The 16684-nt window shown below is 37.5% G+C and overlaps 1 protein-coding gene across 1 annotated transcript; it reads right to left on the bottom strand.

Annotated features, from left to right (window-relative positions):
* Positions 1-433: 433 nt before the first annotated feature.
* On the bottom strand, positions 434-3412 carry LOC127128291 (ribonuclease 3-like protein 2). The gene is made up of 3 exons (XM_051057544.1): positions 2936-3412; positions 1776-2152; positions 434-698 (listed from the first exon to the last, which is right to left on the bottom strand). Exons 1-3 carry the CDS (start codon positions 3410-3412, stop codon positions 524-526), a joined length of 1029 nt encoding a protein of 342 aa, XP_050913501.1. The 3' UTR covers positions 434-523.
* Between the last annotated feature and the right edge of the window lie 13272 nt (positions 3413-16684).

Raw genomic sequence — 16684 nt, 5'->3', positions numbered from 1 at the left:
CCCCCCTAGACAGCGCTTTGGCCAAAAGCGCTTTATAAGACCCTCTTATTTTAAATTTTTTAGGTATACCTTAGACAGCGCTTTTCAAAAAGCGCTGTCTAAGCCCCCCCCCCCCTTAGACAGCGCTTTTTACAAAAGCGCTGTCTAAGGTATACGAAAATTTTTGAAGCTTTTGTTTTAAACCACATTTTTTCCAGGTTTATAAACCAGAATTTCTACCTGTTTTCAACCAGATTTTGACAGACAATTATCACATTTTATATATGCCATTTTGGCCTTTTTTCTACCAATTTTTGGCTAACAAATATATATATATACCAATTCAAACCAATTTTGCCTTAAATGTATCAAAATATATACAAATTTATAATTTTATAAATAAAATCAATTTTATAAAATTGAATAATTCAAAATCAAATTTTATTATACATAGACTACAATTACAACTACACTCAGGTATCTATTTCTCACAAATCAAAAACTAACATAGACTTACAACCAGTACTTTGGGAGGCCACAATTGTCACACATACTTGTGTTGTTGTAAGGCCCGAATCATCAAAGAAGCTGCAGAGTTCTCTGCATCCTTCACCCGAGATTTCTCATCTCCAGACATTTGGAGTGTGGCAGATGGAGTAGCTATTTGTACAGCAGTGACAAATTTCTTATCTTGAGGAGTACCTTCATCTTTCACAATGCTGTAAAACATCATAGAGAAGCAAGAAATCAGTTTACAAGCTCGACACAAGCAAATCAACTTAAATAACAAGGAAGATTAATTAGATAGTAGAAAATTTCAACTCCCCAAAACAATTATTGTTGAGTTTCTCTTTGTAGATGTATAAAACTAATAGCCCAAAAGAGGGCAGAGGCATAACTAAATCTCTCAGTCATGGATAAGGATGTAGAGAACCAAACACCCAGCCACCAGGATCCAATTAGGATTACACCTAATAAAGGCGTTATGTAGGCCAGGCCAGGAGCATCAGAGTACAAATTGTTTAGGAGAACCTCCTGTATAAAACATTTAAGGTAAAGAATAATTGAATCTTGTTTATATAGCTTACAACTACTTTGATTCAGATTAAAAAGGAGTACAAACTTTTCTTATGAATGAGTTCAAAATATTAGGTTGATTGGTACTCAAGTTATATATCGGGCATGACTAAAGTAATTTCTCTCAGTGTTAAGCAATATACTCAGAGTAAAGAACAATGTAGCATTGATCATCTATTACAGTTAAGAACTGAAGAAGGAAAAAAATAGCATCAGTTATATACATTATTGTTGCATATATCAAGTTTCTTATTTACTTTTGAATACTTAGAAATCAACCAAATTTATGAAGAATTCACTATTGATCCTATGATTTGAAGTTTGTCTCCTTTTGGTTAGATGAAATAATATCTGATTTTTCTTATAATTAAGGCAGATTTTATAAATGGATGTGAACCATTCACCGGAAGGGATCAATAATATTTCAATTTGAGTTGTATGCCACAGGCAGGTTTCTACTGTGTCCTAGACCTTGTGACTAGGTATATGAAGGCAATCTTCAAATGCAAGCAATAACTTAACTGTCCCAGCTAACAAAAACACTATTTTTAAAAAAATAATACACTCTTCATCCTCGTCATTTTTTGGTTTCTCAAACCTGCCATATAACTTCAAGTTATTCTAGCAAGGAAACCAGAAGACAGGTAGACACACTTTTATACACAGAAAATGAAATCAAGACTATAAATGAATTATAGTGCCAGGCTAGCCGTGTTTACCTGTATACTGGTTTAGGCCACTTTTTTATCCCACAAATTGCATATAACTTCTGCTTTGCAGCTTCAACTTCAAAGGTACCATCAATGCCGACATAACAGTCACGTATCATGGTAGTGGCAGGCAGTAAGCGTTCTAGTTTATGCAAGGCAGCCTTGGCAGCTTCAAGCCTTGCAATATCCTTTTGGTCTGAGGAAGCGGATGCAACCAACTCTCCGTCAACATAGACATTGGCCGTGCTTTTGGCACCATTTCTCTGTTGTTCTATGTCAACTTTTTTACCATTCTTTTGGCAGATCTCGTAAAGCATTGTCACCGGTTGCGGTTTTTGTTCCAGATCTTGCAAAGTAACTATCGGCTCCAAAACACCTCTTATTATCTGCCAACAAAAATTACAAGCATTTATCAGGCAGTGACAAAGTTGTTGGGTCAAAACAACTACACGATTTCATATTGAGTGCACAATATTAAGCAAGAATAGGTTCAAGTTTAAACAACAGGAATAATGCATAAACTCATCATGTACCAAACATAAAATCATCTAACATATTTACAAAGTGTGCCTAAAAAACATGGTCATTAACTCAAATGCACCAAACATATTTACCAAACAGTGCCTAAAAAACATCAGTTGCATACTTGCAATGGTCATGATAATATGTCATCGTTGACTCAACCAAAGACAGAATATGTTCATGCACACATTCAACTCCCACATCATGAACTCCAAAGCCACAGCTTTGGGGAGCAACAATACACCCCAATCCAACCAACCAAACCCAATGTACAAGCTATAACAAACATCTGTAAATCTAATCATCATAATCAATTAATTAGGTCTAAATGTATCTTAGTTTTAGGAATTCCTAGTCATTCCCTTTTCTAATAGAGTAAATCTGGTCCAAAAATTAATGTTACTATCCAGGTAAACTTGGATTGCAAGTTTGAACAATGCCATTGAAATTTCACAAACTGAGATAACAGAAGCTTTTCTTGCCAAAATTTCATATAATTTTAAAAATGCTAATAAATCTTTCATATCATCATGCTCATTTTAATTGCTATGATCCTTTCTACTATCATCAACAGTTCAACACAGTGAAAAAAACAACAATTGAAATGCTAACAAAAAAAAATCTAGAAAGTTCAGAAATAGCCCTACCACCCATAATTTTTTAAGATCAAAACCAACATCAACATAAACAGCAGCAGCAATAGACTCGACAATATCAGCAAGAATCTTCGGAGGTTTCACCGATCCACCATACTTAACAACAACACAGTCATCCTCACAATCAACCGCTTCAACAAACTCGTTAATCGCATCAACAATTGAAAATGTATTGTGACGTACATAACGGTGCAGACCGTTACGCACGGCAGCGCGAGCGAGTTTCTCGGTGCTAACATTAGCGGCACGGAGGAGGGAGAGTGTACCAGGATCAACGGAGGAGTAAGCGAGGAAGAGGTGATTGCTGATCGCGAGACCTAATACGGCGTCGCCGACGAACTCGAGACGCTCGTATGAAACGGCTTCAGGGTAAGAAGTATGGGTTAGGGCTTGTTCTAGAAGCTTCTTGTTTTGAAAAGTGTAACCGATTATTTTCTCCACTGCTGAAACCGAAGCTTCCATCTTCATCTTCTCTTTACGTGTTGTGTGTGAGATTCGGAGATTGAAATAAGCAGAAAACAAAAGTTGTGGCTTTGGAGTTCATGATGTGGGATGATTATGATAATTTTTTTTTTAATTGAAAGACTTTAAACAGCGCTTTCTCAAAAGCGCTGACTAAGGTCTATATTTAAAAGCGCTTTCTAAAAGCGCTGTCTAAGGGGGGGGGGGGGGGTCTTAGACAGCGCTTTCTAAAAGCGCTGTCTAAGACCCCCCCCCCTTAGACAGCGCTTTCATTATTTTTTTAGAACATTTTCCGTGTTTTATTTTTATTTTAACCTTAGACAGCGCTTTCTTTTAAAAGCGCTGTCTAAGATGCGCTGTTAAAAAACCTTTTTGGCGTAGTGATTCATGCATGAATAATATTGGTTTAATATATATATTGAGATGATGTATTCATGGTTTGGTGGATGTTGATATTGCTTTATTCAAGTATGCATCTGTTCTTGATATGTCATAGCATGTTGGAGAAATTTTGTTTGCATGATTAAAGAATTATATCTGCCATTTAATTATTATTATATGAGTGTTGTTTCTAGCATGATTATGTTTATTTCACATGTTGTTATTACATAATGATGATGATGATGATATAATGGTGATAATATAAATCCTTGGTTGTCTTTAACATGTATGTGTAAGGTTTGTTTTATCATTATCACTTGCAGTAAAGAGAACTAATACATGAGTAAAATAATATAAGCTTCTTGATTTGTGCATGGCTATTTTTATTATTGCATGATGATTACATACGATCTTATTTTATGTGTGTGGTTTGATATAAGATGAAGTTACAGGTTTGTTGTATTCACATGAAAGAAACAGCATGAGAAAAAATAAAGTAGCTTGCCGTAAGAGAGAAAGTTGTAACATGCATGGTGGTGTTGTGTCAAAATGGAAAAATCCAAGTAGAATTAATATATATTTTAATGAAGGCGAATAAATCCAAGTAGAATTAATATATAGCTTAATTAGGTTTTATTATTTTGTATGCCCTTTTAATTCTGTACTCGTTAATTAAGATTTAGATATTTTATATCCCCTTTTAAATTATGTACCCCCCATCCCGAAGCCATGTAATAGCGTAGTCTTATTTTTCGCACTTTAATTTTTCCATACTGTGAATATAATTGTCTAGATGTATTCTAATAGGATTGCATGGAAAGATAAATAACTGAACTTAGATAAATTAATTCAAGATAATATATCTGAATCCAATCATTTCCATACTTACACCTCTAGGGTAATCCTCTCTTTGTTGCCTTATGATATTACGGTCATGTCCCGCGAATGTGGGGATACCCTTAGCAAAGACCCTTTTCGATTAAATCATCATCATCCCTAAACAGATAAGTCATAGTCCCTTCGATCAAAAGGTCAATTTCCCTACAAGATAAATCATAGTCCCTCGAACGTTACCTTCGAATATATGACCTTGTCCCTCGAACGTTGCCTTCGAATATATGAGTTTGTCCCTCGATGACCCTTCGTTGTAGCCTACGATTAAATGATGATCGTCCCTTCGAATGCTAAGGTATCCTTACAAATGTTGGCTCCAATGACCAATCGAAGACCCCACGATATCCCTTTACATCCAAAGGATAAGACTACTTACTTCTCAATAGTAAGGACAGTTTTACCCTCCTAAGGATAGGAAATACCTATAAAGACCTTAGTTAGGTATAACTCTTAAATGCTTGCTCACAGCTTAAAATACTTTTCACACCTCACACTTTTCAAAACATCTTTTAGAAAATCACCACTTGGTATACATTCGCACCAGAATCATCGCCGAGTTATATTTTTCTAAACATCTTTCAAAATCAAACGAGATAAACACTTTGTATACATTCGTACAAGAATCATTACAAAGTTAAACTCTCCTTTCAAAATATTTTCTAAACACACCACATTTCTCAAACACTTTCTCAAACAAGGAAAACATAAGTGAGTTAAGCAATTAAGAGCCCATGGATAACCATGGATACAAAGGGTGCTAACACCTTCCCTTTGTATAATGTACCTCCCGAACTCAAAATCTAATCAAGGTATTTCCTGTTATTTTCCGCCTTTCCTTATTGGATAAAATAAAAATCGGTGGCGACTCTTGCTGTCCGCAACATTGCTTTTCAAAGCAAAAACACAAAGTCAGTTCACCGTATCACAGAACTGGCGACTCTGCTGGGGAATCTTAAAAAGAGAGGTTACCTTAAAGATAAGATCACTTATGTTTTCGAATTGTTTCTTTGTCTGATTTAGTTTTAAGGGATTGTTTGGGTATTCTATGCTTGAGTGAAAGATCCTACACCCGGATCTAGTGTACCTTAGGTAAGTAGCAAGAGATCATCGCGACTGTCCGGCGTATACTGGAATGGTTAAAATGATGGTTACGGTTAATGTGACACTTTGGATGTCCTGATGTTCCTCATGTTTACTTGAGGAAAAATTTGGCGTCTGCGTGGTGTCATCAAAGCATTAACCAGACCTTTAGAACCCTAATTGACTCATCCTAGCCATTAGAAAGTAGTGAGATAACTGACTTCGGTTCCGACTGGGGTTGGTTGATACTCGATACTACACTCTTTGAGATTGGACTTTAGGGAAATTTTGGTCAACCGCTTGGTGTTGCACTGAAGTGGACTTAAGGAAAGGTCAATGATTTGAGATCCTTCTACAACCCGGTTACTATTCTAGGACAGGTTGAACCAACCAAACTTCAGTGGGGAGGGTACTTACCTATGGAACACATGCAAGCCTTAAAACCTAGGAATGATTGTGGTGTGACTTGTTTGTGCTTGTTACTTACTTGACATCATAACATCATAACATCATGACATCATGGCATTGTACTAACCATTTCGAGGACTTAGGGATTTAACTTTGCTCTGTTTTGTAGGGCTATGGCTTCCAGGAAGACCATCCAGATCAATTTTGTAGCGACCTCTACTCAACTCAAGGATTTAGTGTCAGAACTTCCCGATCATGCTCAGTTCATCAAGAAACATGGTTATCTCAATGCATATTAGAGCTCACCAGCCAGCTTAATGAGGAACGAAGTCTCAATGCATATCTCCGCCCAAAAAGAAGCCGTCCCTGGGAGACTTGAGCTTTCATTTTTTCTTGTAATGAACATTGATTAAAGAAATTATTAATAAAAGTTCCCTTTTTTGGTGGTTTACGCAAAGTTAAATTCCAAAAGTCCTTGAAAACATTTCATACATTGCATAGCATAACATAACATTGCATAACAGGTACTCTAAAGGATCAATGTTCTCACAGTCTTCCTCTCAAACAGAAAAATGGCCCTCGAACAAACTATCAAGGATCTCCAGGCTCAGAATGCTCAATTCCAGGAGATGATCTTGAACTTATCCAAGGGGCAGGAGGAATTGAAGACTCTATTGCTCGAGAAGAAGAAAGACAAGAAATATATGAGTTACATTAACCCGGGAAGAAGGTTTAAAAGACAGGCTTTAGGAGTCAAGATTGGAATTCCAAAGGATAAAGAAGATGAGACAGAAAATGATTTGGAAAATGAGAATGCTGATCCCTTCAACTCTGAGGACGACTATGAAAATTATGAAAATGAACAGTACTCTCCGAAAGATGATAAGTATAAGTTGCTGGAAGAACGTATGCTAGCTATGGAGGGTCAGAAGGCGCCCGGTCTGGATTTCGAAAGCTTAGGTCTGGTCTCTGATATGGTCATTCCTCGCAAATTCAAGGTCCCTACTTTCACTAAGTATGATGGTGCGTCTTGTCCTCAAACGCATCTGAGAGCTTATGTGAGAAAGATTCAGTCGTATACCACTGATAGGAAGCTATGGATCCATTTCTTCCAAGAGAGTCTGTCTGGCACACAGTTAGAGTGGTATTATCAGCTCGAGAGCTCTAACATCCGCACCTGGACTGATTTAGCGACAGCTTTCTATAAGCACTACCAGTATAATTCTGAATTAGCGCCTACTCAGCTACAGCTGCAGAATATGACTATGGGCTCTAAAGAAAGCTTCAAAGAATATGCTCAAAAATGGAGAGATTTGGCTGGCAGAGTCAAACCCCCTATGACTGATCGAGAATTAGTGGACATGTTCATGGGTACACTGACTGGCCCATTCTACAACCATCTATTGGGAAGTTCCTCATCGGGTTTCACTGAACTTATATTGATGGGTGAACGTGTTGAAAGCGGCATTCGAAGTGGAAAGATACAGGCGGCTACCTTTACAAGCACCAAAAAGTCCTATCAGGGGAAGAATGAATCAAATGCTGTGTACGGTCAAAGGGGTCATAACAAGAAAAATCGTGACCATACTGTTGGAGCAGTTACGATTGCAGCACCTCCATCTCAAAACTTCCAACACAGACAAGACAGGCCAAGAAGGAAGTTTACCAAGATCAATATGACTTTAGCACAAGCACTACAGGGTATGCTAAAAGCAAATTTAATTACCCTCAGAGATCCTCCTGCAAATCCCAACACTACTTCTCCTCGTTATAATCCCAACGCCAGGTGTGCATATCACTCCGATAGCCCCGGGCATGATACAAACGATTGTTGGTTGTTGAAGAATAAGATTCAGGATATGATCGACGTTGGAGAAATTGAATTTGATCCTCTGGAGACTCCTAATGTCATCACTGCTCCTATGCCTAATCATGACAAGACTGTTAATGTTGTGGATGACAATTCTCACATTACTAATGTAGCTGACTTAGCATCTCCTCTCCTGATCATCAAGAAGAATTTATTGCAAGCTGGTTTATTTCCAGGTTGTGTTGAAAATTGTGATCTCTGTATACTCCGACCCAATGATTGCTTGAAGTTGAGGAATGGTATTCAACGACTGATGGATGATCGTACAATTCTCTTTGAAAAGATTCCTAAGGTGGAAAACCCTATTGAAGAAATATCTGTGATTGCTAGGTCCAAAGTTCCAGTGAAGATTACCGCTACTAGAGTGCCTGTGAAGATTACTGTTGAGCCCAACGTAGCTCCCCTAATTATTACTGCATCTGGCCCAGTACCGTATTCCTCAAGCAAAGCCATTTCGTGGAATTATGGAGGTGATGTTTACATCCACGGCATAAAGCAAGATGATAATTCTGCTAATCCTAATGACGTTGACATTGTTGGGACTAGTAAAATTACTCGAAGTGGAAGGATCTTCTCTCTAGAAATCTCACCTCTCACCCCTGAAACTCGAGGAAAGGGACCAGTAATCAATCTTTCTCAGTCAAAGACACCAGTCGAAGTTACTACCGAAGATGTTGCCAAGCAGGAAATGGAAGAAATGCTGAAAATCATTCGTAAGAGTGATTTTGATGTGGTAGAACAGTTGGGGCATACTCCGTCTAAAATTTCAATGTTATCCTTGTTGTTATCTTCTGAATCTCATGCCAATGCGTTGATAAAATTCTTGAAGACCGCTCATGTACCCCAGGAGACATCTGTCGATCAGTTAGAAAATTATGTTGCTAACTTGGCTGTTGATAATGGCATAGGCTTTTCTGATGCTGACCTGACACCAGCAGGAAAGAATCACAATAAAGCTCTGCATATCTCCATTGAGTGTAAGGGGATCACCTTGTCTCATGTGTTGATCAACAATGGCTCTTCTTTGAATGTGCTACCGAAAGCTGTGCTCGATAAGCTTGACTGTAAAAGCATTGAACTGGAACCTAGTGACGTTGTGGTGCGTGCTTACGATGGTGCGAAGAGTGTTGTACATGGTGAAGTGGTTCTCCCTATCAAGATAGGACCTCAAGTCTTCAACACTACCTTTTACGTAATGAACATTCGTCCTGCCTATTCCTGCTTGCTGGGACGCCCTTGGATCCATGGGGCAAGTGTTGTAGCTTCATCCCTCCATCAAAAGCTGAGGTATCCAATAGAGGGAAAGATTGTCACTGTGTATGGAGAAGAAGAGTATATCGTCAGTAGTGTGCATACCTTCAGATACGTCGAGATGGATGGTGAATTCTTTGAGACTCCTTCTCAGTCATTTGAAGTAGTTCCTCCGACCAGTCCTGTCCTTAAGCCAACTTCCTGTGTGCCCAAGGTTATTCGTGCTCCTCCTGCTATGATTTCTCTGAAAGATGCTCAAGCCGTGGTTGAAGATGGTGGTCGTACTGGCTGGGGTCAACTGATCGATGTATCGTACAAGTCTGATAAATTTGGCCTGGGGTTTAGCTCTGAAAAGATAGTCAAAGATCAGATTAATGTTGTAGAAGATGCTGATAGCGATTGCGACTTGGATAGCTGGATTTTCCCAACAATTGGTGACGGACTTAATAATTGGAAGGCTGAAGACACTATCCCGATTTCCTTTAGTCGGGAGTAATTGTTATTGCTTATTTTAGTGTTTCAAATTTTGTAATTTTTATTATGAACAATTGAACTTCTTAAAGCATTGTGTCTATGCCCGGGGCACAATAGCTAATTTGTTAAGGGTTTTGTCATTTTCATAAGCATATTCACATTCAATAAATCAATGGACTTTTTGCATTCAAATATTGCGCTCTTTATCTTTCCTGTCATCTTTCAAATAAGCTATGTTTTCTTACACACACTCACGTAACAAATTGCAGATCCATATCCACTCTGGATCCTGTTGATAATAATTCTGCTACTGTTAATTATGGCTTTAAAAATCCGATCTACCAAGTCGAGGATGAAAGTGAGGAAGATTGCGAAGTACCTGGAGAGCTTGTCAGACTGTTACTGCAAGAAGAAAAGACTATACAGCCGCATGAGGAATCAATTGAAATTGTAAATCTGGGTACTGAAATAGACAAGAAAGAAGTCAAAATAGGAGCAGGCTTGGAAAACAGTGTCAAAGAAAAATTGATTCAGATGTTACATGACTCTGTAGAGATTTTTGCTTGGTCTTATAAAGACATGCCAGGACTGGATATTGATATAGTAGTACATCGTTTGCTGATGAAGGAAGATTGTCATCCTGTTAAGCAAAAGGTTCGCCGCATGCGTCCCGAAATGTCTGAGAAAATCAAAGCCGAGGTTATGAAACAATTTAATGCAGGTTTTCTAGCTGTTACTTCTTATCCTCAATGGGTTGCTAATGTGGTACCAGTTCCAAAGAAGGATGGTAAGGTGCGAATGCGTGTAGATTACAGATATTTGAATAAAGCAAGTCCCAAAGATGACTTTCCACTTCCGCACATTGATGTTCTGGTAGATAACACCGCTCAACACAAGGTATTCTCATTCATGGATGGATTCTCAGGTTATAACCAGATTAAGATGGCACCTGAATACATGGAGAAAACTACGTTTGTGACGCAATGGGGCACTTTCTGTTACAAAGTAATGCCATTCGGTTTAAAGAATGCAGGGGAACATACCAGCGTGCTATGGTGGTTTTGTTCCATGATATGATCCATCATGAAATAGAGGTATATGTGGATGACATGATAGCCAGATCTCATACTGAAGAAGAACATCTCGATCATTTATACAAATTGTTTGAGAGGTTGAAGAAATACAAGTTGAGATTGAACCCGAACAAATGCACCTTTGGAGTAAGATCCGGTAAACTCTTGGGCTTTATTGTCAGTGGTAAAGGAATTGAGGTTGACCCAGCTAAGGTGAGAGCTATTCAAGAAATGCCAGTTCCCCGTACAGATAAAGAAGTCAGAGGTTTCTTGGGACGCTTGAATTACATTGCCCGATTTATCTCCCATTTGACTGCTACTTGCAAACCCATCTTCAAATTACTGAGGAAAAATCAAGAGATAATATGGAATGATGAATTTCAAGAAGCTTTTGAAAAAATCAAGAAGTATCTCCAAGAACCTCCAATTCTGATGCCACCAGTTGAAGGAAGACCTCTAATCATGTATTTGTCCGTGTTAGAAAATTCAATGGGGTGTGTGTTGGGGAAACATGACGAGTCTGGTCGAAAAGAGCATGCAATATACTACCTTAGCAAAAAGTTTACCGACTGTGAAACAAGATACTCACTGCTTGAGAAAACTTGTTGTGCTTTGGCTTGGGCTGCTCGCCGACTAAGACATTATATGTTGAATCATACCACTTTATTGATTTCTAAGATGGATCCTATCAAATATATATTTGAGAAACCTGCTCTCTCCGGAAGAATAGCAAGATGGCAGATGATTTTAACAGAGTATGATATCCAGTATACTACCCAGAAAGCAATCAAAGGAAGCGTGTTAACTGATCATTTGGCTCATCAAGCAGTTGATGATTACCAATCTATGAATTTTGAGTTCCCTGATGAGGATGTTATGCTTGTTACTGATTATGAAGAACCTGGACCGGATGAAGGACCCGAACTGGGATCCCGATGGACTATGGTTTTTGATGGATCTTCTAATGCATTGGGCAATGGTGTTGGTGTTGTAATTATTTCTCCCAAGGGTTGCCATACGCCTTTCACTGCTAGACTATGTTTTGATTGTACCAACAATATGGCTGAGTATGAAGCATGTATTTTGGGACTCAGAGCTGCTATAGACCTGAGAATTAAGTTTTTGAGTGTGTACGGAGACTCAGCCTTAGTAATCAGTCAGATCAAAGGAGAATGGGACACTAAACATCTGAATCTCATCCCTTATCGAGAGCGGGTATTGACATTAATCCCATACTTTGAAGAGATTACATTCGAACATATTCCACGAGAAGAGAATCAGTTGGCAGACGCATTGGCTACTATGTCATCTATGTTCAGAGTCAGATGGGACAATGAAGCTCCCATGATCACCATTGAACGATTAGATGAACCAGCATATTGTTATGAACTTAATGCTGATGAAGTAGAAGAGAAACCTTGGTTCCACGAAGTAAAAAGATATTCAGAAACTCAGGAATACCCTGAAGGGGCATCCATCAATGACAGAAAATTTCTGAGGAAGTTCTCCGTTAAATTCTTTTTGAGTAATGGAGTATTATACAAACGTAATCATGATTCAACTTTGCTTCGCTGTATGGATAAAAAGGAAGCAGAAAAGATTATGGAAGACATGCATGACGGTATTTTTGGGACTCATTCTAGTGGACATACGATGGCTAAGAAGATTCTGAGATTAGGGTATTATTGGTCTACCATGGAAACTGATTGCCACCATCACTCCAGAACTTGTCACAAGTGCCAGATCTATGCGGACAAAGTACATGTACCTCCTGCTCCATTGAACGTGTTGACAGCCCCTTGGCCCTTTGCAATGTGGGGCATTGATATGATTGGAGAGATTAAACCTACTACTTCTAATGGACATCGTTTCATTCTTGTTGTTATTGATTACTTTACGAAGTGGGTAGAGGCAGCCTCATTTGCTTTTGTCACCAAGAATGTGGTGGCACGGTTCATCAAGAATAGTCTTATTTGTCGGTATGGCATCCCTGAAAGAGTTATCACTGATAATGGTACTAATTTGAACAACAAGATGATTACTGAACTCTGCACGCAGTTCAAAATAAAACACCATAACTCTTCTCCGTACCGGCCAAAGATGAATGGCATCGTAGAAGCTGCTAATAAGAATATTAAGAAGATTATACAAAAGATGACAGTAACATACAAACACTGGCATGAGATGTTACCATTTGCTCTTCATGGTTATCGCACTTCAGTACGCACTTCGACAGGGGCAACTCCTTTCTCTTTAGTCTACGGAATGGAAGTCGTTTTACCAGTGGAAGTTCAGATTCCCTCTCTAAGAATTATGAAAGATGCGGGCTTAGATGAAGATGAATGGATTCAGACTCGACTCGATCAGATAAATTTGATTGATGAAAAGAGACTTGCGGTTGTTTGTCATGGGCAGATATATCAGAAGCGCGTGACCCAGGCATTTAATAAAAAAGTCAAGAGACAGGTGTATCAAATTGGCGACTTGGTGATAAAGCGTATCATTCTACCACAAGGTGATCCTAGAGGCAAATGGACTCCCACATACGAAGGGCCGTTTGTAGTTAAGAAGGTATTCTCTGGTGGAGCCATGATGCTTGCTACAATGGATGGCGAAGATTTCCCGCATCCCGTGAACGCGGACATAGTTAAAAAATACTACGCATAAAAGAGACCCACTAGGTCGACATATCTAGGCAAAAGTAAGGGCATCCCGGCGAACCAAAAGGGTTCGGGAAAAAATTAGGGATAAACATATAAAAATGTACACCCGGCAAGTCGAAAACCTGAAAAGGCGGCTTGGGCAAAAAAGGGTATCCTAGTGGACTGAAAACCTGAAAAGGCGGTCCAGGCAAAAATTAGGGATTAAAGCGTATGACTATGTCCCATTCTCGGTCAGCTTCACCAAAGTCAAAGAGACTGAACAAGCCAATCACTTCTATCCGACAGCAAGAGATGAGATGCTTGAAGACATAATAGCAGTAGTAGAATTAAAATCAATAGGACTTTTTTTCATAGCTGTTTTTTCTTTGCTTTCTTGACAATTTCCTCTTACTAGGATTTCTGTCTCCTTGTATTAAAATTGCTTGTTTATAGACCCTCTTTCAAAATCAATACAATTTTATTTCCAAAAAGATACTTTTGTTTTACCTTCTCCGTTTTGTTTGCATAAACGTCCATTGATTTAATTCGAATTAATATATGCATTTGAATATGATTGATGTTTACCGAAAATACATGCATAAAATAGAAATAGCAATTACTAAAAGACTTTAGGATCAAGAATAAGGTTTAACCATGCGTTCTAACAAATCCGGTTGCAAATCATATTCCCCAGCAAAACCAGTTATTCCCAGAAGAAATTGGCACTACTAGACAGACTGGTCATCTCTTTTATCCCCAATCAGGTTCTGTTGAATATTTCTACCATCAGACAGAAATCAAATATCCCCAGCTAAGAAAGGGTCATCAATACAAATATCTCCAACCAGAATATCGGGATTTATTTTCCCATGGCAAAAAATTTCAGACGCAAATTTTTTTTTCCAGGTTAATCATCCTCCTGATACAATCAAAATAAAGATTCATTCAGACGGATATCTTTATCGATTACATTCAAGATTCATATACATCTTTCAGATATAATCCATATGAATATTCATTCTGACAAGCATTCTGATATCCTCCTAATGATGGCATCTTTAAGCCCATCCCAGACATTTATTGCAAATACAACATATACAAATATTATCAGATATAGCCTAACGTACGACTCATTCTAATTCAGCCTAACGTATGGTTCCTTCAACTGTTCCAATACGGTCTAGCGTACGACCCATTTGGATATTCATCCCCTCAGATACTACCTAGCGTACGGTACATTCTGAAATGTAGTCTAGCGTACGACTACTTTTATCATTAGATACAGCCTAATGGACGGCTCATTCTGCTACTCAGATACGATCTAGCGTATGATCCATTCTGATCTTTTATCCTCAGATACAGCCTAATGGACGGCTCATTCTGCAACTCAGATACGGTCTAGTGTACGACCCAGTCTGGCTCTTCTCATCAGATACTACCTAGCGTACGGTACATTCTGAAATGTAGTTTAGCGTACGACTACTTTTTATCACCAGATACAGCCTAACGGACGGCTCATTCTACTACTCAGATACGATCTAGCGTACGATCCATTCTGATCATTATTTCTCCAGATACAGCCTAATGGACGGTTCACTCTGCTACTCAGATACGGTCTAGCGTATGACCCATTCTAATCCTTATCTCATCAGGTTCAGCTCACCCTAATATCACCTAATGGATGACTCATTATACGGTCTAGCGTACGATCCAGTGTGACACCCATGTCTTCAGATATGGTCTAATGTATGACGCACTCTGAAGCTCTCATCATCAAACTTTCTGGATGGCATCTTTAAGCCCATCTCCATCAAGACTATCTTTTAATTAACAAGTACAAATTTTTGGGGCATTCTAAGTGTTCAATAATCTTCCACCTCCAGATCACGAATGGCGTACATATCATTCTAATTCTCTCGGTTTAAGAATATTGAACAGGGGCAGCTGTCATACCCCAAAATTTGTCTGTTAATTTTTATGATAAATTGATTCATGCATGGCATTCATTTCACATTTGCATTCATTCATTAGCATACATTCTCATATAAATTATAAATTTTAATTTATTTATTATGTGATACAGATATAAAAAATAATAATAATTTTGGTTATCTGTATGATATAAATAAATTATATATATATATATATATATATATATAAAATAGTTTTAATTTAATGATAAATAAAAATAGATTTGAATTTTAATTGTATAATTAAAATTTTAAATTAATTTTATTTGTTAAAGCTCATTAATTATAATAACTATTTTTTATAATTTAGTGACTCATGTTCCATTTATTCATTATTTATAAATAGTATTTATTTAGTAATTCACGTTTTTTACTTAATAAAATTTATTTATAAGAGTAACATTTTTTTAAAAAGCCCATAAATTATAAAATAATTTTGGTTGATATAAGTAAGAATAATTTTGTTTTTTTAAATGATGAAAGTAAAAATAGAAATAGGTTTAAATTTTAATTCAATTATGTAACTAAAATTTAAATTAATTTTTATTTGTTAAAAGTCATTTAAATTATTCATTATTTATAATAATATTTGTATTTAATAAATATTTATTTATAATAATAGATATTTAAGACCAAATCCAATTAGAGCTAACTCTCCTAAAGTATAGGAAGGGATCCAAATATTTAGCAAGGTTAAACTCTAATCCACGCCATTATAAATACTTCATATGGCTGCAGGGAGAAAAAGGAGGGAAAAGAGGAAAATGAGGAAAATGAGGAAAAAGAGGAAAAGGACAAAAAAGGACGAAAAAGAGGAGAGATACAGCAGAAGAAGATACACAAGGCAAGGCAGAAGCAAGAAGCTTCACGGGCAGGGAAAAGAGAAGCAACCATAAAGCACTCATAGCCTGAATAAGAACAACACACATACAGTGAGCAAGCTAGAAGAATCAAATCCCCAGTAAGTGTTCATTATGGAATTTGCATCCAGCATGATTACCTTGCAATACTCCTTAATTCATGCATGAATAATATTGGTTTAATATATATATTGAGATGATGTATTCATGGTTTGGTGGATGTTGATATTGCTTTATTCAAGTATGCATCTGTTCTTGATATGTCATAGCATGTTGGAGAAATTCTGTTTGCATGATTAAAGAATTATATCTGCCATTTAATTATTATTATATGAGTGTTGTTTCTAGCATGATTATATTTATTTCACATGCTGT

The sequence above is a fragment of the Lathyrus oleraceus genome, chromosome 1 (genome assembly GCF_024323335.1).
Source record: "Lathyrus oleraceus cultivar Zhongwan6 chromosome 1, CAAS_Psat_ZW6_1.0, whole genome shotgun sequence".
NCBI lineage: Eukaryota > Viridiplantae > Streptophyta > Magnoliopsida > Fabales > Fabaceae > Lathyrus > Lathyrus oleraceus.
Note: the sequence above shows the minus strand (reverse complement) of the source record. Positions and strands in the feature narration are given on the sequence as shown.